Raw genomic sequence first — 22,179 nt, 5'->3', positions numbered from 1 at the left:
TCTCTTTCATCGCCTATTTGCGCTTGACTCTTCCATCCTCAATCGCTGGGTTCCAGTCTTGCTCTCTTTGCTATGTCTGCTCAATCTCCTCCTGACAACGTGCCTCCCTCTCCTCGCTCCGCTGCCTCCCCGCTCAATTCAACAGTCCCTTTTATCCCCGTATCTGCGCTCTCCCCTCAAACAACAGATAGTGAGATTCAACAATCTGCCTTCATGTCGACTGCTGCGATGACCATGCCTCCGCCAACGCTCGGTCTTCGGGGCGAATATAACCCAGAACTCCGAAAACGCGAGGAATGGGCCAGGCTGGCTGCTACACTCACTGCACTAGAGACAATGAAAGAAGGTATAGTACTCTTATCCATTTACTCAACGTCTAGGACTGACCCTATCTCTAGCTTCGCCCGGGACCCCGAAAACTGATTTCAGTTGTGGGTTTCCTTGATTCCCTGACAAATGTCTAAACGCTAACTCTCATTCTAGCACTGTGGGCTGCTCGAGATGCCGACTTTAGCTTCGAGCTTACATACCAGAACCGAACCGTGTCAGCGTTTGATGTCCTTCACCAGGCGCACTCCGTCAAGCTGAACGCCCTCTTGTTATCTCCTAGTCGACTGAAGGTACCTACGAGGCATCAGACCGCAACTGCAATTCAGAAGTTTACAGAGGCGAACAAAAACTCATTGGGGGTGATCGTGTACCTAATGGACGCGGGATCGTCAGGTAACGAGCAGGCTGAGGCAGTGCAGTCTCTGGGTGCACTGCACCACTGCCTTTCGCTGGGCTTCTCAGAACCGCCCCCGGTCCTTGTTGTGTCTGACGCATCATACCTCCTGGATTGCATCAGCGCTTATATGAAAAGTGTCACACGGGCAAACTCGGTGAGTTACATGCGAATGACAAGCTTGCTTTGCGTTGGGCATTTGCTCATATATCACGATTAGGTCCCAGTCAACGCCCCTGGAGATAAACCGTTGTGGCCTAAATTGCCTGCACCTGCCCACTCATCCTTTGCGGCTCCGAAAACGTCATTTCCAGCCCAGGAGAAGAAGTCGTCTTCGGACCTGGAAAAGAAGTCATTGCCTGCATCTGCCCTCTCATCATTTGCGCCTCCGAAAATGATATTTCCAGCCCAAGACAAGAAGTCATCTTCGGACCTGGAAAAGAAGTCATCTGCTCAGGAGAAGAAGTCAATTTCAGACCAGCAGAAAAAGTGATTCTCCATGCACGTGCATTTCGAAAGACCTGTTGTCTTTCGTGGGCAATATCCCTCCTCCCAGGGGTCTGCACCTGAATGGAGCCAACAGTGTTATATGAATTAGGGGTGGACCATTTTCTTCGATCAAGCATGTATGATTCCGCACCCATCTGTATCCGTATCTTCATATCCTTTTCATCGCTTTTACTGGTGCTTTCCCCGCTGAATATTTGTTCTGCTGCACGGGGAACACAAAACCTAGTCAGTTGCTTTTCGTGGGTGTTGCTGAAAGGGTTGAATCCTGCTGTTGTGAGTTTTAATACGAACAATATGGATATAAACATGTCCTATTATCATCTCAAACTTTACTCCCCTCTCTCGTACTATATCCCTTGCGTTCGTGAAACAGAGGATCAGTAGTGAGTCCATTCATCTACTCATAAACAATCTGTGTTCTTGCCGTCCACGGTTCTGGTTCGTCGCGTTGAACATGCCGATGCACCGGAGGACGATAACACATAACACCGGCCGATTTCTTCATGAAGAAGCAGGGAGACCGTGAGATCTCACCGGACGAACTCTATGCCCTTGAAACTACTAAGCTGCGATCAATTTCTACGGTAGCAGGCTTGAACGAGATATATATGTAGTTGACCAATGAACAGCGGAATTCCAAATCGCAAGTACCCTCCATAGACTATCGCTTCAAGTTGTGGTCAGGTCAAAGAAAGTTGCAGTTAGGCAGGAGTATATGAGATATGCCCAATGACGTCGGTGCATCTATTCTTAACCGCACGAGCCACAAACCCTGACGCGTGGCTGACCGAAGAGGTTAGAAGAAAAGTATTGCCATGGAACAAAAAATTAAACCGAGCAATAAGAATGCCGTCTTAACAGATCATATTCTTAGTCAGGTGAATTGATAACCAAATTTCGCCCCCTGAGGCAGCAACGGAACCAGAAAAAGGGACTTGTGGCGCAGCTGTTTGCTTCGGTTTGACTGGTTGTACGTAAGTCCGCCCAGAGTCACTTCCTTGGGTTCCTTCTTACAATTACCTAGAATTGATTCTAGGTAGACTATTTTCCTATTCACTTCCACTTCCTGACTCTTAACTTGTCACTAGAATTTTATTCAGTTGACAGGTCATATCTCACATTTGTCGCCTGGGCGCGAGATCCCCGAGAGGTTGACACAAGATGGTAGGTGGCCTACTTGCGCAACGACCAGATAAGAACCAAACTAACCAAATGATTGCGATATAGGGTCAGTCACGACGCCCCGTTGGCGGAGAAAAGAAGAGCCGGTTTGGGCGCTCCAAAGCAGTCGCAGATGTTGGCGATGGTCGACAAGCGGGGGGAAGGCCGCAGGTTAGGAAGGCCGCCTTCGAGAGCACTAAGAAGAAGGAGATCGGTGTGTCAGATCTTACACTGCTCAGCAAGATCTCCAACGAGGCCATCAACGACAATCTGAAGCTCCGATTCGAGCATGACGAGATTTATGTAAGGGATCGCTTTCGCACGCGGACTGCGGGGTTGTGCGCGAACAGGAGTACAGGCTGACAGGAGATTACTAGACTTATATTGGCCATGTGTTGGTCTCAGTGAACCCTTTCCGAGACTGTGAGTAACTCCGCGAAGAGGATTCGTTTTCCTGCTTGCTAACGATCATCATAGTGGGTATCTACACAGATACTGTCCTCGATTCGTATCGTGGCAAGAACCGCCTCGAAGTCCCTCCCCACGTATTCGGAGTCGCCGAGTCCGCATACTACAACATGAAATCCTACAAGGACAACCAGTGTGTCATCATTTCCGGAGAGTCTGGTGCCGGAAAGACCGAGGCCGCGAAGCGGATCATGCAATACATTGCCAGTGTCTCTGGCGGCGGTGATTCGTCTATTCAGGAGACGAAGGACATGGTATTGGCCACGAACCCGTTGTTAGAGTCATTCGGTAATGCGAAGACGCTGCGCAACAACAACTCGTCCCGATTCGGAAAATACCTAGAGTTGGAGTTCAATGCCAACGGTGAGCCGGTGGGAGCTAACATTACGAACTATCTGTTGGAGAAGTCACGAGTCGTCGGACAAATTACGAACGAGCGAAATTTCCACATCTTCTACCAACTCACAAAGGGTGCTCCACAGAAGTACCGCGACAGCTTCGGTCTTCAGCAACCCCAGTCCTACCTCTATACGAGCCGTTCTAAGTGTTTCGATGTGCCGGGCATTGACGATGTAGCCGAGTTCAAGGACACACTGGATGCGATGAGGGTGATTGGAATGAGCGATCCCGAGCAGGACAACGTGTTCCGCATGCTGGCAGCTATTCTCTGGATTGGCAATGTTCAGTTCACCGAGGATGACTCTGGAAATGCTACTATTAGCGATCAGTCAGTTGTTGATTTCGTCGCCTATCTGTTGGAGGTCGATTCTGCTCAAGTGAACAAGGCTTTGACTATTCGTCTGATGGAGACTGCCCGAGGAGGACGCAGGGGTTCCGTATATGAAGTGCCACTGAACAGGGTCCAAGCTTCAGCCGTTCGGGACGCTTTGGCCAAGGGAATTTATTTCAATCTGTTCGATTGGATTGTGGAGCGCGTCAACCAATCACTGACTGCTCGAGGTTCCATCACCAATTCCATTGGTATCCTGGATATTTACGGATTTGAAATCTTCGAGAAGAACTCTTTCGAGCAGCTGTGTATCAACTATGTCAACGAGAAGCTGCAGCAGATTTTCATTCAATTGACTCTCAAGGCAGAACAAGATGAGTATGCCCGCGAGCAGATCAAGTGGACTCCTATTCAGTACTTTGACAACAAGGTGGTTTGCTCGTTGATCGAGGACAAGCGCCCTCCTGGTGTTTTCGCCGCTTTGAACGATGCCTGCGCAACTGCTCACGCCGATTCAGGCGCGGCCGATCAGACTTTCGTCGGTAGGCTCAACTTCCTGTCACAGAACCCCAACTTCGAAGGTCGCCAGGGTCAGTTCATTATCAAGCACTACGCGGGTGACGTCGGCTACGCCGTGGAGGGAATGACGGATAAGAACAAGGATCAGCTGTTGAAGGACTTGTTGAACCTTGCCCAATCTAGCAGCAACGAGTTCGTCCACACGCTGTTCCCCAACCAGGTCAATCAGGATGACAAGCGTCGCCCACCTACTGCCGGTGATAAGATCAAGGCATCTGCGAATGACCTTGTGGCCACGCTCATGAAGGCGCAACCATCTTACATTCGTACCATCAAACCCAACGATAACAAAGCCCCCCAAAGAGTACAACGTCGGCAATGTCCTGCATCAGATCAAGTACCTGGGTCTCCAGGAGAACGTCCGCATTCGACGTGCTGGCTTTGCCTACCGTCAGACCTTCGACAAGTTCACCGAGCGATTCTACCTCTTGTCTCCGAAGACCTCGTATGCCGGTGACTACACATGGACCGGTGATGTGGAATCTGGCGCGAAGCAGATCTTGAAGGATACCCGTATCCCCCCTGAGGAGTACCAGATGGGTATTACGAAGGTCTTTGTCAAGACTCCTGAGACACTGTTCGCACTAGAAGCTATGCGAGACAAATACTGGCACAATATGGCCATCCGTATCCAGCGTGCTTGGAGAAACTATCTCCGATACCGCATTGAATGCGCCATCCGCATTCAGCGCTTCTGGCGCCGGATGACCGGTGGACTCGAATTGATCAAGGTTCGTGATCAGGGACACCAAGTGCTCCAGGGCCGCAAGGAACGCCGGAGAATGAGTCTTCTCGGCTCTCGTCGCTTTCTGGGCGATTATCTTGGTGTCGGGAATACCGGTGGCCCTGGTGAAATGATCCGCAATGGTGCAGGCATCAGCGGTTCAGACAACGTTGTTTTCTCTTGCCGTGCCGAGCTTTTGGTGTCTAAGTTCGGTCGTTCCAGCAAACCTGTCCCGCGGATTCTTGTCTTGACGAGTCGTCATGTCTACATTGTTGCACAGAGCATCGAAAACAACCAGCTTGTTATTTCGGCCGAACGAACCATTCCGGTTGGAGCCATCAAGAGTGTCAGCACTTCGAATCTCAAAGACGACTGGTTCTCGCTGGTTATTGGGGCTCAGGAACCTGACCCGCTCATCAACTGTGTCTTCAAAACTGAATTCTTTACTCATCTCACCAATATCCTGCGTGGCTCTCTGACTTTGAAGATTGGAGAAACCATCGAATACCATAAGAAGCCTGGCAAGCTGGCGACTGTCAAGGCAGTCAAAGATCCGGCTGCTGGAAATGTCGACACCTACAAGAGTAGCACAATTCACACTAGTGCTGGTGAGCCTCCTAGCTCTGTCTCAAAACCTACCCCACGGCCAAAGGCGGTTGCTGCTCGCCCGGTTACAAAAGGCAAGCTGCTTCGTCCTGGTGGCCCCGGCAGGCGGCCCTTCGAAATTGTCTCAAGCTGCTCGCAGACCTGTACCTGCCGCCCAGCCTCTACCCCGGTCTACCCCCACAGCCTGCCGCAGTACCGCAACCTGCTGCCCAGTCGCACATCGTGCCTCAGCCTGTGGCTGCTGCCGCGGCTATGCACTCTCGCAACGAGTCCTATAGTTCCGTGAGATCTTCTGGCTCCACGAGGGCTCCTCCACCACCTCCCCCTGCCGCACCTCCTGCTGCCTCAAGAAAGCCCGCAGCAAAGGTCAAGTATGACTACACCAGTGACCGGGCGAATGAGCTTTCCATTGTCAAGGGCGAAATTGTGGAGATTATATCCAGGGAAGGAAATGGTACGTCCCCACAGCATACTTATTTTGATCATTTTACTAACTTGTCCTAGGATGGTGGCTATGTAAGAACACAACAACATCAGCACAAGGATGGACCCCCGAGTCCTACCTTGAAGAAGTAGCTGTCGCTCCCGCGCCAAAGCCTGTTCCACCCCCACCCCCGGTGGCGCCGCGCGCAACCCCCAGCCCTATTCCAAACGGCGTTGGGGCAGCTGCAGCCGCCAAGACCAAGCCCGCCCCGCCAGCTCCCCCGGCCAAGCGTCCCAACATGGCTGGACGCAAACCTGCACCCCCGCCAGCTCCCAGGGATAGCGCTGTGAGCGTGCAGTCGGGCGACTCATCAGGCGCCAGCGGCCGCGGTACTCCCAACAGTGCATCGAACGCTAGTCTGGCAGGTGGTTTGGCCGAGGCACTGCGTGCAAGACAAAGCGCGATGCAGGGCAAGCACGATGACGACGACGAGTGGTAGAGTAGAGATGCGTATTGTTTATGGTCGGTCGCGGTGTTGGACATTTCTGCGCTTAGCGTTGACCTTTTGCGTTTGTTTTCGTTAAGGGCCCGTGGCATGTGCATGTGCAGGTCAGCGAGTCATTGTTTTTTCTCCCCTTGTCATTACATTGTGCAGTAGAGACGAGTTCAATATATACCGTTTCGCGCGAATCAAAATCATACGGAAGGTTGTCATGTCATTCTGGATGCTGATCAATCTAAACTACCACTTAGTTTCATACACGTACATATACGGAGCGCATGTAGTTATAGTAGGCTAGCGCGACTACCCCTGTTAGAAAACCCCGCTTTGCTTTGTGCCTGTCTATCTGATTCTTCCCTGAAATGCTTAACTGCAGTCCGACCACCCTCTCATACCCAGGGAAAGCTATTCGGATTGCATGTCACCAATAATTCACTGCGTGCGCCACGCGCAAGGCGTCCACAACCTCAGCCACGCAAACCACCATTTACCCGACCCCGAACTGACACCCCTGGGAGAGAAGAGCAAGCCCGGGCCTTGAGTACCAGGCTCGCTGTATCGGAAAATATAGAACTGATCCTATCATCACCACTATGACGTACAATCCAGACCGCACTATTAGCATTCCCATCGCTGGACAAAAGCCTACAGGTTATCGCCTGGCCAGAGCTGCAAGAAGCAAGCAATCTAATCTGTGACACTGGCAGAGATCTACTTGATATCAAGGCCGAGTTCGAGGAACTGCCGGTAGACTTTACTCTAGTAGAGCATGGTTGGCATATAAAGGTAGGTTCCCGACGTCTAGTTTCTTTTCGAGTAATGCTAAACAAATTTACTTATATAGCAAGGCAAGTGGGCTCCCGTCGCGGACAGACTTCTAGAGAGAGCCGAGCTGGTTGCGGAGTATATGACTCGATCTGTCAGCCAATGGTGTCAATGGGGAACCTCTTTGCAAGCCCACCGAACCCACTGAGCCAACCGCAACAGGTACCTAGTTTCCTTCCAATAAAAACCGTGATTAGGTACTCTTAGACGAGTAAAGGCTAGCCCGCTGTCTAATCAAATCTTGTTGGTATTGATCACTCCTTACGTACTTGATTTATGCCAATTCTTGGCTTTCCATTTCCGTTTTAGTGCCCTGACCTTGCAGCTTTTTGCTCACTGAGTAGAACTACTACTTGAAATTTCCCATTGACATAAGACTTCAACGCCATATTGAGTCGTCAAAGTCCGTCGAGGCGTTAACGGCCACGCTTCCGCGTGTACTTTCTCCTAACGGTCATCGTTCTGGAGTCACAAAGTAAACAGACTATTCAGTGCCATTCATTCTCGTAGTGGTGATCGTACAGAAAACAAAACATACAACGAGAAACTATTTAATCAAAATGAACAAAAGTTAGCCTAGTATCCACTCCGCTGATCAGCATAACTAGGGTTCTCCTTCGATCGGGTGTCTCTAGGATCAAGTTTGTTCAGGGGGTCAGGGTTTTGACTACCAGTTGTCTCCCTGACCCCTGCGGTGCTGCTACTACCACCAGCTGCGTTACCGCCAAACTTAGGCTCAGCAGCACGGTTATCAAAGCCTGGCTCGTCTTGCAAATTCGTCTGGCACGGCATGGCGTGGCTGGTAGCAGAGTGGGATTTGTGCTCTTGCGTAGAGGTTTCGTGGCTTTCCTCGCTAGCCCAGTGACCCTGAGAGTTTTTGTCGGAGGGGCGGGACTGCGAGTTTTTCTCCTGTGTCGATTTGTTATAATCATCTTCGCTGGATACATGATTGTCGACACCTTGAGTGCGAGGCTGTGCGTGGGCTATATTGCCAGGGGCATTGCTGGACATTTGAGGGTTGGTAGCTCCAGAGGATTGAGCGCGGTTGTCTGTATATAGTCTTAGCCTGGCTTTCTTGCTGCAGGGGAATTTAGCTTAGCTTACCCATGTCACTATCGACACGAGGATCCATCTTATTCGCCAATTTCGAGTCATGAGGACCGGAATTCATGCCGCTTGAGCCAGCGCTAGCCCCTGTTGAACTATCTCCGCCCATTTCTGTTGATCCATAGGTGTCGGGGTCAGAACGGCCGCCCCTATTTCCCATCCCAGTACTGGCTGGGTCAGATGCACCGTGGGTGTCTATACATCCAATCAGCATATAGATCATAGACCAAGGAAGAAAAAGTAGAAAGAACAAATGTGCTAGGAGACTAACCAGTGAACTTGGAGTCCCGAGAGGTACCAGGCTCATCCCGAGAGCGAGGGCCAGAGCCGTAAGAATCTTTAGAGCCCATGCCAGAAGATGGGTTCATACTAGAAGAATTGTACTGATCCGGATTCGATCCTGCGGTCCGGGTATCTTCTTGAGGAGGTCGGTTGCCGCGGGCTCCAGGTGCCTCCTTTTCATGACCAGCCATTGCATCCTTGACCTTGTGTACGAACCTCGACATAGTAGGTGTTGGGTTGTAGTAAAAAGCTAGAAGGTGATTTGGAATAAGATAGTATCATTCGAGTTGTTTCCTCTTGGAAGGGAAGTCCAGTAACAGCAGGCTTATATATCTCTAGACCATGTTTTGCCCCAATTAGGCTCGTACTAGATTAGACTTTACTTGATACCTAGTAACGCCATAATGAGGAAGTCATATGATTGTAAAAAAAAGCCAATACAGGCATTGGCCACTCAATCTGCTTTCCATTCTTATGACGTGCAAGACCGGTTCAGTGATTGGGCGAAAGTCACGATAGCTATGTATGTCATCTGCTCAGTTGTCGTCATATCCGTTCCTAAAAGCAAAAATATATTAAGGTAGCAAGTGGAAAGATAAAATATCCGAGGAAATACGAACATCCTTTGCCATTCCATGGTTATCATATTTCATGGTCTATGATTTAGGTTTCCAACAACAAACAGGATATCATGAAGAGATACAGAAATTGGAAGTCACCGGGATTCAGTTAATGTGGCATTATATCCTTACTCGTATAGAGGTTGATTAAGAACACCCCAACTTTAGTCGGTAAGCCGGTTACCCAACCCAGCCTATTGAATCTAACTGTCAACCAGAAACGTCACTAAATTAATTCGACTAAAATCATCATCCATAATGTATCTCTCCCAGGGCCCTAATTTTTATAGGAGCCGTAGGTTGCAAATATACTCAGTGAGCCTGACTCTGGGCGCCCTCATAAAAGCGGCAGCTAAGATAAGAAAGCCCCGGCAAAGGAAATATGGTACGGATAGCTAATAAACACTAAGCTTAAACCCTTTACCCGCAAACAATTAAAGCTTCAATTGATAGCCAGTTGCATTAGTATGGGATAAGATAACAATTTTAGGAAGACATACGGAATATCCTCGGGGGGCGCGAGTTATGCATTGAGCTTATCCCCAGTTTTGGTGGCATAAAGCACTCCCGTCTCAACCGCCAACATGCCTAGATCTTGCAGCAACACGTCGATCAGTTACAATGGGTCTTGACTGTGCATTTATCGCTCATAGTGTGTTGGAACTCCGGCATACATCCTTGCAAGCCCAAACCGAGCTAGGTATCAAATATTAGCACGATCATAACTATGCAGGAAAAGGCCTGCACAATCCAGGATGAAAATACATAGTACCAAGCTCAAGGTGTTAGTATATAATCTCCCAAGTCTTTCTTGCGTTCCTGCCATCCCAATTCCCTCTGACCCAGAAGAACATTCTCGTAATCCAAGATGCTCCTTCAATCCGCTTCAAGTTTGATTCACGAACACTACTTGTCGACCCTCGCCACTTCAGTACACTTGCTACTCCCCTTCTACTAAACCAGTCATGCTAACGAGCTCTGATTAGATCCTACTGGTATTTGTCTCACAGTTCTACTACCAAGTCTTCATCAACCCTCTTGGCAAATACCCCGGACCAAAACTTGCAGCTACATCACGCATCCCTCAACTCTATCATACCTTCAAAGGTGACCTAGTAGTATGGGTTAGTGGACTGCACGCAAAACACGGCGATATAGTCCGTGTGGCTCCAGACGAGCTGAGCTATGCAACTGGCGAGGCATGGAAGGGAATATACGGCCATGCTTCAGCAGGAAAACCAGTTACAGAGAAGGATACCCGATTCTACGGTCCATCATTCAACGGATCCCCAGAAATCATCCGAAGTAATGGACCCGATCACGCCCGTTTCCGCCGCAACTTCTCGCATGCATTTTCAGATCGCGCGCTTCGGGAACAACAATCCTTGATCTGTGGATATGCGGACAGTTTAGTTCACAACCTTCAAAAAGCAATCAAGGAGGACCCGAAGGTCAAAGTCAATATGGTCCGAATGTTCAATTTGACGACGTTCGATATCATGGGTGATTTGACCTTCGGTGATTCCCTGAATCTGTTAGCTGGAACTGGTAATACCAGTTGGGTGTCCGCTGTTTACGTCAGTATAAAAACGAACTCCTTGCGCAGACTGGCTCGCTACGTCCCTTGGACTGCTCCAATCGCCAAAAGGCTTATTCCGAAGGAGCTGGAGCAACAAAGTGTCGCTCATTACCAGGCCTCTCAGGAGCGTGTTGACAAAAGGGTGGACGTCAACCGTACGCTGCAGAAGCCTGATATCTGGGGTATTGTCATGAGTCAGAAGGAGGACCTCCGTCTTACCCGCACAGAGATGTATGCCAATTCCCAGGTTTTCATGGTTGCAGGTACCGAGACCACTGCAACTGCGCTAAGTGGTTTGCTCTATCACCTTCTAATGGCACCTGACAAGATGAAGATCATTGTAGAGGAAGTCCGCGGGACATTTGATAAGGACTCTGATATTGACATGAGAACTCTGGAGCATATGACATATCTGAATGCGTGCATTGAGGAAGGATTGCGCATCTACCCTCCAGTTCCAGTTGGTCTGCCTCGCGTCACTCCGGATGAGGGATTGCTTGTCTGTGGAGAACATATCCCAGGAAGAGTATGTGTTTCTGTTTCCTCGATGGTTTATCTCTAACATTTGAATGGTATAATAGACTGCGCTGTCGGTTCATCACTGGGCTACCTATCGCAACGCTCGAAACTTTAGGCTACCAGATCAGTTCATTCCTGAGCGTTGGATTGGCGATGAGTTTGCCTCGGATAATAAGGCTGCGTTCCAACCATTCTCATTCGGCCCTCGCAACTGTATTGGCAAGAAGTGTGTACTCGTCCAGCTCTCTGAATCGTGGTTCGAAGGTAGCTAATGATCGAATAGTCTGGCATACCACGAAATGCGTCTCATTCTGGCCAAGGTGCTGTATAACTTTGAGATTTCTCTTCACCCTGAGTCTGTCGGTTGGGGAAAGCAGAAAACATTCTTCTTGTGGGAGAAGAAGGATTTAATGGTCCAGTTGAAGCCCAGAAAATGAAGAGACATGGCTCAGAAGGGCCTTGGAATTGGACTGTCTGACTTTATATCCTTAGTTAGAAGGAAACATTACTAAGAAGATATCATTCTTCGCATCCAGAAATAGCATCAGTCAACTTAGCCTACGCACAATTCATCTTCCCATAATTGCTCCCCAATGTATTGGTTGCCATGAGATCTAAAGTGATATTCTGGGAGGGCTTCTGCGGCAACTCTAACAGCGCCGTTCCGAAGGTGCCAGCCAGGTGTACATCCCAGGTAAACCGGACTGCTATATACAGTTACATTCAGTCTAGACGGTATGTGTTATCTTTACTTCGTTGATTCCATGGATTGTATGTTCCTCAAAAAGCGACTAGCGCACTAAAATGGAAAGAGAAATGCCAGACATATCTGGCACATGCAACGACTAAACATTTACAGGAACTTGCTAGCAAGACTCATAAGCCCACCACCACCAGAAGACCCACCACCGGACATCTGGTTCTTCATGTACATCTTAAGAGCCATCTCAGCAGCCGAGTTAACAGCCGACTGCTTATCACCAGACTATAAACAAAATTAGCACCTCATCATCCCCAGTCAAAAGAACAAGAGAAACATACCACATTACCCCCAGAACCATTCTTCTCATCCCACAGCTTCCCAGCCTGAGCCATAGCAAGCCCAATAAGCTTATTCTTATCCATACCACCACCACTGCTACCGCTGCTCTCATTGCCACCAGCAAACATCTTCAAAGCCTGCATAGCAGCGCCAGCACCAACAGTGTTGGAATCATGCTGCTGGTTCGACGAGCCAGAGCCGTACATGGCCTGGTGGGCATGAGCCGCCTTTTCCTCGTCGACGTCGTTGTCGTCGTTCTTGCGGTCTTTCAGGAAGTTCAGAGCACTGCTGAAGAGGGACGTATCTTCGTTGCTGTGGTGTTCCTGTGCGTGCATGGCGGCGCCGCTGAAGTCGTTGTCGTCGTTGTAGTTGGAGTGGTGGTTGGAGGAGTTGTTGCCGTAGCTTCCGTGGGATTCCTGACGGCCGTAGTTGCCCTCGTTGGAGCCGTAGCCACCGCCGGATCCACCGTAGGAGCTGTTGTTGTTGTTGCCGTAGCCTTGGTTCTGGTTGCCGTAGCCCTCGTTGGAGCCGTAGCCGCCGCCCGATCCACCGTAGGAGTTGTTGTTGTTACGGCCGGAGAAATCCTCGTTGTTGTTGTAGTAGCTGTTGCTGGCGCCGCCGCCGCCGTATTGGTTATCGCTGTAAGACATGGTTGGATTGGGGATGGAGGAGGTAGGGGAGTAAGAGTGAGATGGGGATAAGGTGGTTTGAGAAGAATATGGGAATGGGGATGTGCTATGAATTTAATAGGAGGACCAGGAGAACAGAATGGAATGGAAGAGCTTCAGCTCGGGTTAGACGAGGAGGGGTTGCGGGGCTTTTTTTGTTGATCATATCCCGTTTTGGGCGATTCGCTGTTCGATCGGATGGGGTGGATCGTGGCTGAGGTGGCTGAGGTGGCCAATCAGTTATGAGCGGGCCTTTTGATTGGTTGGTTTGAGAGGTTGACTATTGACTGTGGCTTGTTTTCTGCGTTTGGTGTGGCTTAGGCGATAGTTCGGAGTTTATCTGGAAGAACTAGGATGTGAGCTCATCTTTTTGCTAACAGATGAACGGTGCATGATGGAGCAGAATGATCTAATAATAAAAATGCAGGAAATGGTTGTAGAAGCACGGTTTCCTTTACTACTACATCATAGGCTGTACAAAATAGAATGGGCATCCATGCAGGTGCCCAGTTAGTCCGAAGAAGATGACCGAATTATATGTTAACCCAAGCTCTGCAATCATGTGACTCGATCTTTAGCATTCGGCCCGACTAACGGAGTCGGGTTGGATCAGAAGGATATCTGCACTGTCATGTTGAGGAAAGCTGGGTATAACACTTTGTTGAGAAAACCAACAACATATAGGGCGATTTGTCCATCATGAAACTCTAAAAACAAAAGAAATGAATACAAAGAACCTGTAACGCCGTAGCCCAGGGTATCAGATGCAGATGAAAAGGCGCAAAGAATACGAACCCGTAAATAAAAAGAGAAAAGCAGAAAAAGACAGAACCAAAAGACAAGACGGATATCCCACCAAATCGACAAATCAAAGAATCAACGCATCATGCTCCTCATCCGACAAATTCCTCAAAAACCTCAACCCCCTCTCCCTCTTACTCAAAACACACCTAGAATCCACCCCCAACTCCTCCTCCGTAACCCACTCACACGGCAAATCCGTCAACCCAACCCGCTGCCCCCACTGCCTCCGCTCATACTGCATGAACCCACCGAAATGGCGATCCGTATTAGCAACCCAGATCTCCGCCCCGTCAGGCGCGTAATCCGCGCCACCGATTTCACCAAAGAAATCATGCACCTGTCGCGAGCGGAAGAGCTGTGCATCGACAATAGAAATCCGATCCGCGGGCTCAGTGCAGAGGAGAGTGCGTGGGCCGCCGCCAACGGGGAAAAGCGTAGCGATCGGTAGCCCGCGACGTCCGAGTCGATGGTTTCGAGCGGACGCCAGGTGCGCGCGTCCCAGATGATGACGGTTTTGTCTTGGTTGGAGGTTGCTATGTGGCGCATGTCTGGGGACCAGGCGCACGCGAAGCCGAAGTCGCGGTGGCCGCGGAGTGGGTGCACTGGTCGGCCTGTGTCGGATTCGATGACCCATGCGTCTGGTGAGTCGCCGATTACCACGCGTAGACGGCTATCGGGGGAGGTGGCGGTGCAGTTGATTGGTTGGGAGAGTTCTTGGTCGGAGGTGAAGATGTTGGTTTCTGTGTCGAGGATGCGGAGGTGTTTGTCATTGGAGGCGAAGACGCCGGTTGGGGAGGGCCCGGTGCGGTTGGGGATTATGTCGACGTGGTTGGTTATGCCGTCGTTGAAGTCCGGTGTTACTAGACCCTTTATGCCGGGTTCGGATCCGCTGGTGCTGCGTAGTGCGTATTCGCCGCAGAAGCCGCCTGCGATTGTGAGGCCGTGTGCTGTTTTCATAGTGGAGATTTTGACCGGTCCGAGGAAGCCTGATTCTGGGTCTGGCTGGCTCATGTCGATTATACACCGTGCGTCGCCAGTGTTTGGAGTCCACGAAAACACTTTCGAGCGGGAGGCGAAATGTACGGTGTTGGATGCAGGGGTCGACATCAGATTTCGAAGCTGGAAGTGCTCGATAGATGCCTTGTGTGAAGTGTGCATGGAACTCTCGCGGAAAAAGCTTTCTTGTTGTGGAAGGCGCTTGGCATGACTGAGGTGCGAGTAATCCAAGTTGTGATACGAGGTATACCAGGCGTCCCGGACAGCTCGTGCATCTGACCGCGTCACTCGCAAGGTTTCTGTCCATGGGATCTGCTGCAGATCATAAAAATCGCGTCTCCATCCAGACGGCCGAACAACCTCCAGTGGCGGTTTCCAGCTAATCATCTTTGAGAGTGGGCGGAGCTGTGGTGGAATTCGACTTTCAGAATGGAAGCCCTGGGGAATGACGTTTATTGACACCATCCAGCGCTGGATGAATTCATCGATAGTGAGGTTCCGCTCGTATGCTAGAGGCAATTAGCTAGGCTCTTATCTCGAAGTCATAGCGCCTTACTGGATGTGTGGATTATAGATGCAGGATGTGGCCCACCGAAGTCCATTTGATCCTCAGTATAGTTTCCCAAAGGTTCAGTAATAGACAAACCAATAGTCTGGGGCAGATCCATATCGATATCGTCGTAACTTATACTGTTATAAAAATCATCCAGGTCGCAGTCCGGCATTTCGGCTTCCTGCGTCGGGCGTTCCTTGCGCTGGTAATAATACTCCTCTTCGTCCGGATAGAACCGGAGAAAGTCTTCAAGCTCATCATCAGACGTCGACGACGGCGACAGCTTATCTTCCATGGTAGCAGACTCGTAATCCATAACCATGTCCTTCTGAGCCTCCTCGATGTCACTGTCTGGGGCGATGGCGATATTTTGCCGGCCGCCAGTGCGGTGAAGCAAGTCCCGGACAATAGTTTCCATATCGACGTCGCCACTCGGGTTCGAGCCAAAGACAAACTCCGGTCCAGCTGAAGGGGTACCTCCCATTCCAGATTGTTGAAAACGGCTCCGGTGCCCCGGCAGCAAAGAAACCCCCGAGTCCAAATTCCGATAATCCGGAGGACTGCCAGCACTCGTAACAGCGTTGACGACTTCCGACACCATAAAAGAGTCACCGTGCGCATTATCCACCGCACGTGGGTACTGGGACACAGCAGCCAGAGCTGCAACGCCCACGTCATGTAAACGCCGATCGATCTCGGAAGTCATATTCGTCGGCGAAGCAAATCGATCGGTAGAAGATAGATCCGAATCGAGAGTCGAGTTCAAGGCCGTCGCATCGTCTTCCCGACCAGACGGCCCATTACTAGAATGTGGAGGAGGATTCATGACTCGGGGAACTGGAGGGTCGTCGATATCACATGACACATGGCGCGATGCGGGATCTTGCGAGCGGGCGGGATAGTCGGAGGGGTTATTCGCGGAGCTACAGTTGCTGGAATCGAGCATCGCCCGCCATGGACATCCGACTCGAAAACTGATAAGTTGGACCTCGAATGCAGAGTCTCAGTGTTGGTTGCCTATTCGAGGCACCGTGCAGCAACCTTGGAAGGCGGGACGGATGATCACGTCCCAAAAGGGTCAAACGGGCAGGGATGACAGGTGGCGGTCGCACGGAGGAAAACAGTCCAGTAATCAGGAAGCCAGAACCAGCTTACCCACAGGAATAATTTCCAGGATTCTTTTGCAGCGATCGGTGTCGGAGAGTTCAACCCCACACTGCAGTGGCGTTGTTTTCCAAGCCCTCGTGGTTTAGAGGGAAAAGGCGGAGAGCGGAAAGCGGACGAGACGGAAATTCCGAGTCCAACCGAGGGGAGTTGTTTAAGACGAAGCCGAGTAGGAAAAGATGGCAAGAGGTTAAAAATCCAGAATCTTATAATGTATGACTGAGCTAGTGGGATATGAAACACCGATAACAGTGGGCTGATTCAAAGGGAAGAGGAAACAGTAGACTTCTCCGGGAGCAGATGCAAGGAATCCGAAATGGAAGAAAGGGATATTAACAGTCTCATGCAGCCAGATGGGAACGTGGGGAGGAACGTGAGGGTTGACATTCTCCACTTTATCTCGGGGGGAGATAAAAAAAGCAATGATGTAGCAAAAGATGATACATCGCATATAGAATGCAAGGACTCAGCCTAACATTCATCCACTTTATCCATTTTATTTGGAAGATCAGATATTCAAGGATTAGCAAACCAAATTCTAAAGCCATCTCATACATTGGAGCCTCGCATATGTACGAAAATAATGCAAGTATATCATGCAGATCCCGGACAAGCCCGGTGACTTGCGCTTTGATCCTGTTGGGCACAGCTTGGGCTGAAGTGACCTGTGAAAAGTCCCAATTTGATAGTTCATGTCGGTTTACAGGGTTCATGACGCTATTGCAATTACGCTATGTGGATTAATATGGCGATTTATTTATCAACAAGGGCAAAAGTCCAATCGATGTAGAAGACAGTAAATGCTTGAAATAGAAAGAAAAGAAAAGTAAAAACAAGAATAAATCAAGATATCAGCACTCGTGAAAATAATCAACTCGTCAGTCGTGCAACGCCCGCTCTGAACTATATTATAAGAATGTCTGAACGCCAGTATGTAAATGGTACAATAAATCATGTGCATCCGGAAACATCGATAAAGAAGAATAAAAACAAAAAAGAACAAGCGCTATCGCTTTCATTAATAATGTGAATACGTCTCATACTGTGATGGATAAGGATCCGTCGAAGCATGCGGCTGTGACCAGGCACTGCGTAGGCGGCGTTCTACAGAAATATTAGAACACATTTATCAATCGAATTCAAGAAGAGAAACATACCTTTTTCAAAATCACGCCACCTCTTCATCGTGATCTTCGTACTATCAAACTCACCCTCGGCATCGCCGTGTCCCTTATCTTTCTCGCCCGCCGTTTTACGGGTATCACCCCAACTGAAGTCATCGAACTTCCAGAACGCATACATGGGCAGAACGAAGTTCCAGATCGGAAGCGAAATGAGGTAAATCAACATCCAGAGCACGTAGACGAGTCTGTGTGCAGTGACGACGATCAAAACACCCGGCAGACCCAAGACCAGGGCGAGCAGAACCAGCGGGATGACCTGGACGGGTTTCTTGACGATGGAGACGACGACGACGTAGATGGTGAAGGAGATGGCGGCTGGCAGGACGAGGGTTCCGACAAGCTCGATGAAAATAACGAACTGCATGCTGAAGCAGAAGGTTCCGCAAAGGTCGCGGACGAGGACGAGCTCGAATAGATTGTGGACGGTACTGTTGATCCAGCGACGACGTTGGGAGAGCAGGACTAGGAATGCATCCGGAACGACGGTTTTGCAGACGGCTTGCGGGACGAAGATCTGCTTGCGTTTCGGGAAAGTCTTGAGCATCAGGGTGGTTAGGTAGCGATCTTCGCCGAGAAGGAGTAGGTTCTTCTTGTGGAGGGTGTCGACGACGTTTTCCGAGTAGTGTTCGACAATGTCTGGGTTTGCGAGAATGGGCACCCAGTAGTTCTGGCCACCCTTCGGGGCTTTGATTCGGTACATGGTGAAGCATCCGGGGAGACAGGTCACACCACCGAAGACGGATTCGAATGATTTCGCTTGGTGGTGAGAGATGAAGTATCTATCGAGCATTAGTTACTGTGCTAATTGCACCATAATACGATGGAAGACCTACTCAAAGACCTGGATCATTGTTACCCAGCTGTCTGTTTTGTTGGCGATCTTGGTTTCTCCACAAAGACCCATGATTTCTGGGTCCTTCACCATGGCCGAGATCATGTGGGTCAAGCTGTCTGGGAACACCTTTGTATCGGCGTCAACCATGAGAACAACCTCGTAGAAGTCCGGCGCGATGCCTGTGACATTCCACATGCCATTGAACATCTCGAATTCGAGTTCTGTCATGCGCTCGTCGAACATAACCTTCTGGAGGAAAGACATGAGAATGATCTGACTGTCTCGCTTGCCTCGGTTACCAGGCTTTGACTGGGTCGACTCCTGGGGAGTTCCGCACTTGACAATCACCATCATGGGAACACGTTGCTGCTTCTCTACCGGGATGATCGAAGTATCACCGTAGTCATAGAACCCAGTGTAGACCTTGGCCATGTTGTGTCGCTTGGAGCCAGTAGCCACAGCCACGTAGGAGTAGGGCTCGACCTCGTCCTTGGGAACAACGGGGTCCTTGAGCATACCCAATACAATATCAGGGGTGGAGAATTCCTCCCCTTTACCCTTGATAATACCATCACAGATGACCAAGATCGTTTTGTGGCTGTTCGGATAGTCGGTCATGGCAATAGAATCCAGAGTCGACCTAATACCCTCTTCACCTTCAGAGTAGCAAGTAATCAGACAAAGACTATGAGCCAAAGGGTAGCCGAAGGGCTGCCATTCAGGTGGAGGCTGAGGAACGACAGCCTCGTGAATGAAACCAGCAGGACCCAAACCCTCGTGATCCGTCGATAGTGTGGCGTAACCCGGATCTTGCTGACCCTGACTGGTAGGAACCAAGCTAGTCCGACTGGCAGCAGGATTATGCCGAGAGTTGTCGGCGCTCAGAGTACCTCCACTACCGCTGTGGCTCAGCTTGTACATAGTACCGGGGGTGGAGCTGGGCATGAGTCGAGAAGTCGAGTTCTGGCTAGCCATCGTCACATACATCGGCTTTTGCTTGCTACCGGTGCTGCTGTTGACATTGTACGGGCTCGAGAAGCGGGAAGTGGTCGGGAGGAAACTGGCACGTTTGCTGATGCGATCCGGAATGATGGGTTCGGCCATTCGTGGAGCGGGCCGATAGATGTCGTTGGACCAGTCTTCAATCTGCTGATTGCGAGTTCTGGCGTCGGAGGCCATACTCGTGCTTTGCGCGGCAAACCGGGGTGCCAGGAACCATTGGAAGAGCAGGGCGAAACCGAACTTGACACCCACGATGGACAGAATGAAGATCAGGGACACGTAGAGCACCACTTTCGATGCGATACAGCCAACGGTATCGGTATCAATACTGCCAACTTTGATAATCTGCGCCAAGCACTTGCCAATCTTCTTCTCCTCGCCGCTTTGCAGGTAGTAGGTAAGATCGACACCTCGGACATGAGGGTTCGTGCGGAGCTCGTCGAACTTTTCGGGGTAGGAAACCTGGCTGCGGTCGAACCAGGCGAGAAGGTCGAGGTCTAGCACGTTTCCGGAGTATATCGCCAGATTTCGACTCTTGTTCTTCGTATCCTCCCATGTGTAGTACACATCCCCATCACTGTTCAGCGAGTAGAAAGGTTCACGGGCTGCCTTGCTAGTATGGCAAGCCCAGCCCGTGTAATGTTCAACGGTCAAATTCGGCGAGGATGAACCATCCTGGTTGAAGGGCGCACACGGAAAGTACCATCCCATATCTCCAGCGGAGTTTGTTGGAATATCCCCATCAGGTTGAGCAGTGATCAGTCCTTTGCACGCGCCGTTGACCTGCTGGAAGAAGAAGCTACCATCCTGTCCACCATACTTGTGTGGCAAGTCATAGATAACATTTGAATCACCTGGGATACCAGCGACAGCGGGGTGTTTCGAACCAGCCAAGTCATATGCCTTTCCGTGGAAGATCATGTAGTTGGAATTGACTTCGTTAACCTTCAACCGAACCGGGGGCGAGCCACAAACCGTAGCTGTGAAACCGAAAGTCAGGAAACCGACAAAAGCGCCGATCATCAGAATGATGCTGATAAGGCCGATCTTCTCCCGCCAAGCACTGCGCTGCTCTTTCTGTGGCATACCGAAGCATTTCAGCACAAAGTCCGGAATGAAGAATGTGAGCACTGCACAATATGTCGGCCACAACTCGGGCGGGCCACTTTGCTGGATAGCCTTCTGGCGTCTATGTTCATCCGCAGCTCCCTTCGATGACCTCCGCGAGCCTCTCTTCTTCTTCTTCGAACGATGTCTGCTAGGAACCCGCTCCATGGGCTTGTTGACGTTACCCCGCGCACCGTATAGACCATCCTTGCTCTTATCCATGCTGCGCGAGCTGTTGGTCTCCGCCTCGGCATCTCTGTTGTCCAATAACGGATCGTTTCCCGTCGACGAGGGGAAAGTGGGCATGTGGTTTGATCGCTGACGGTAGTGATAATTGGGTTGGTCACGGTCATCTTTCCTGCGCTCTGGTTTGACCATGCGCTTTTTGTGTCTCACCTCGCCGCCCCGATCCATGCGCTCTTCGTCTGTGTCCATTGCTCTTCGATGGCTGGAATGTCGGCGGCGGTGTCGGTGGGAGGTGGAAGTGGGGTCGTCGCTGTAAGTGCCCGACTCGGTATCCCGTCGACGGCGCTGAGAGGGTTCGCGAAATGCGCGGGCTTCTTCACGCCGGGGCGAGGGCTTGCCTGGCCTCTGCGGCAAAGACATATCGCTCCTATGAAGGTCCCTGATGTCAGTCCATCTAGACTTTCGGAGGTTGCTTGCTTGTTGGATCTGAATTTCCAGTCGGCGCACTCACTTTGATTATTTGCCGCTCATCAGCAGCAGGTTGTGTGGAGTAGACTGTTCACGATATGGATCTGTCGTGTGCCGACTGAAACATGTCAAATGCGCCCGGTCCTCGATAATGCGACCTTATGGTTCGTGTTTCCGTTTCAAATATGTCAAATATTTGTCAAATATTTGTCAAATCTCTTTCTCTATATCCAGCAACTAGAGTTGCAAATTGGGGAGAGCTCTCAACGAAAGTGGTACGGTCGGCCTGTGCAACGAGGTGGAGAATAAACAAAGTCCCCACCTATGCAAGAAATCGAAAGGTCTAAAACACAGAGAAGAGCGAATGTACTCTGTGTAGTAATAATAAGTAGCAATGTGTTTAAAGGGAAAAGGGAAATTCTGAGACAAAGACCCTACACGGGACTCTGACCTAGGAGAGGTTAGGCTTGTTTTGCCATATTAAAACAAAATAAATAATCTATTTGTCGCTAGGGGCAATACCACCCAATCAGATTAATTAAATCACATCTCATTTCCACGGGTTAACCAAGTATCTTCCATGGTTCCCATGAATAAAATGAGATAAAATAAGAAATGGAAACAACAGCCGAGGAACTGCTCAGGCCCTACGGAGTCGAGGCATTTCCTTTCTGATCACGGGGTCCTTTCTATTTCGAGCCAAGACAGTTTATGCTTAGTCTCCTACTTAGTTTAGTCTTGGTCAAGGTGGGCTAACTGCCACGCTAAAGGGCCAATTGCCACTTTGTTGCACAATCTCCGATTTAGATT

The 22,179-nt window shown here is 50.1% G+C and overlaps 7 protein-coding genes across 7 annotated transcripts; 3 read left to right on the top strand and 4 right to left on the bottom strand.

Moving 5' to 3' along the window:
* Window positions 1–72: 72 nt before the first annotated feature.
* N7519_007854 (uncharacterized protein) lies at window positions 73–1,217 on the top strand (the record flags this gene model as incomplete). Its single annotated transcript, XM_057294630.1, has 4 exons — window positions 73–346; window positions 399–431; window positions 484–881; window positions 945–1,217. The coding sequence occupies 4 exons, from the start codon at window positions 73–75 to the stop codon at window positions 1,215–1,217; spliced, it is 978 nt and encodes a 325-aa protein (XP_057149441.1).
* Window positions 1,218–2,395: 1,178 nt separating this feature from the next.
* N7519_007853 (class I myosin myoA) lies at window positions 2,396–6,425 on the top strand (the record flags this gene model as incomplete). Its single annotated transcript, XM_057294629.1, has 7 exons — window positions 2,396–2,398; window positions 2,462–2,698; window positions 2,773–2,818; window positions 2,873–4,401; window positions 4,466–5,588; window positions 5,642–5,956; window positions 6,007–6,425. 7 exons carry the CDS (start codon window positions 2,396–2,398, stop codon window positions 6,423–6,425), a joined length of 3,672 nt encoding a protein of 1,223 aa, XP_057149440.1.
* A 1,404-nt stretch (window positions 6,426–7,829) lies between these two features.
* N7519_007852 (uncharacterized protein) lies at window positions 7,830–8,866 on the bottom strand (the record flags this gene model as incomplete). Its single annotated transcript, XM_057294628.1, has 3 exons — window positions 7,830–8,302; window positions 8,358–8,555; window positions 8,632–8,866. The coding sequence occupies 3 exons, from the start codon at window positions 8,864–8,866 to the stop codon at window positions 7,830–7,832; spliced, it is 906 nt and encodes a 301-aa protein (XP_057149439.1).
* A 1,264-nt stretch (window positions 8,867–10,130) lies between these two features.
* N7519_007851 (cytochrome P450) lies at window positions 10,131–11,797 on the top strand (the record flags this gene model as incomplete). The annotated part of the gene is made up of 4 exons (XM_057294627.1): window positions 10,131–10,193; window positions 10,249–11,367; window positions 11,423–11,586; window positions 11,644–11,797. The coding sequence occupies 4 exons, from the start codon at window positions 10,131–10,133 to the stop codon at window positions 11,795–11,797; spliced, it is 1,500 nt and encodes a 499-aa protein (XP_057149438.1).
* A 416-nt stretch (window positions 11,798–12,213) lies between these two features.
* N7519_007850 (uncharacterized protein) lies at window positions 12,214–13,052 on the bottom strand (the record flags this gene model as incomplete). The annotated part of the gene is made up of 2 exons (XM_057294626.1): window positions 12,214–12,345; window positions 12,402–13,052. 2 exons carry the CDS (start codon window positions 13,050–13,052, stop codon window positions 12,214–12,216), a joined length of 783 nt encoding a protein of 260 aa, XP_057149437.1.
* An 886-nt stretch (window positions 13,053–13,938) lies between these two features.
* On the bottom strand, window positions 13,939–16,345 carry N7519_007849 (uncharacterized protein; the record flags this gene model as incomplete). Its single annotated transcript, XM_057294625.1, has 3 exons — window positions 13,939–14,392; window positions 14,440–15,379; window positions 15,427–16,345. Coding segments are annotated over 3 exons (2,313 nt in total), but the record flags the coding sequence as incomplete, so codon positions are not given.
* A 1,260-nt stretch (window positions 16,346–17,605) lies between these two features.
* Window positions 17,606–21,321, bottom strand: chsF (chitin synthase CHS3; the record flags this gene model as incomplete). Its single annotated transcript, XM_057294624.1, has 3 exons — window positions 17,606–17,691; window positions 17,745–18,550; window positions 18,605–21,321. 3 exons carry the CDS (start codon window positions 21,319–21,321, stop codon window positions 17,606–17,608), a joined length of 3,609 nt encoding a protein of 1,202 aa, XP_057149435.1.
* Between the last annotated feature and the right edge of the window lie 858 nt (window positions 21,322–22,179).

This window comes from Penicillium mononematosum (genome assembly GCF_028829835.1).
Source record: "Penicillium mononematosum strain IBT 11891 chromosome Unknown utg000003l:1.0-8172316.0:1.0-8177699.0, whole genome shotgun sequence".
Lineage (NCBI taxonomy): Eukaryota > Fungi > Ascomycota > Eurotiomycetes > Eurotiales > Aspergillaceae > Penicillium > Penicillium mononematosum.
Note: the sequence above shows the minus strand (reverse complement) of the source record. Positions and strands in the feature narration are given on the sequence as shown.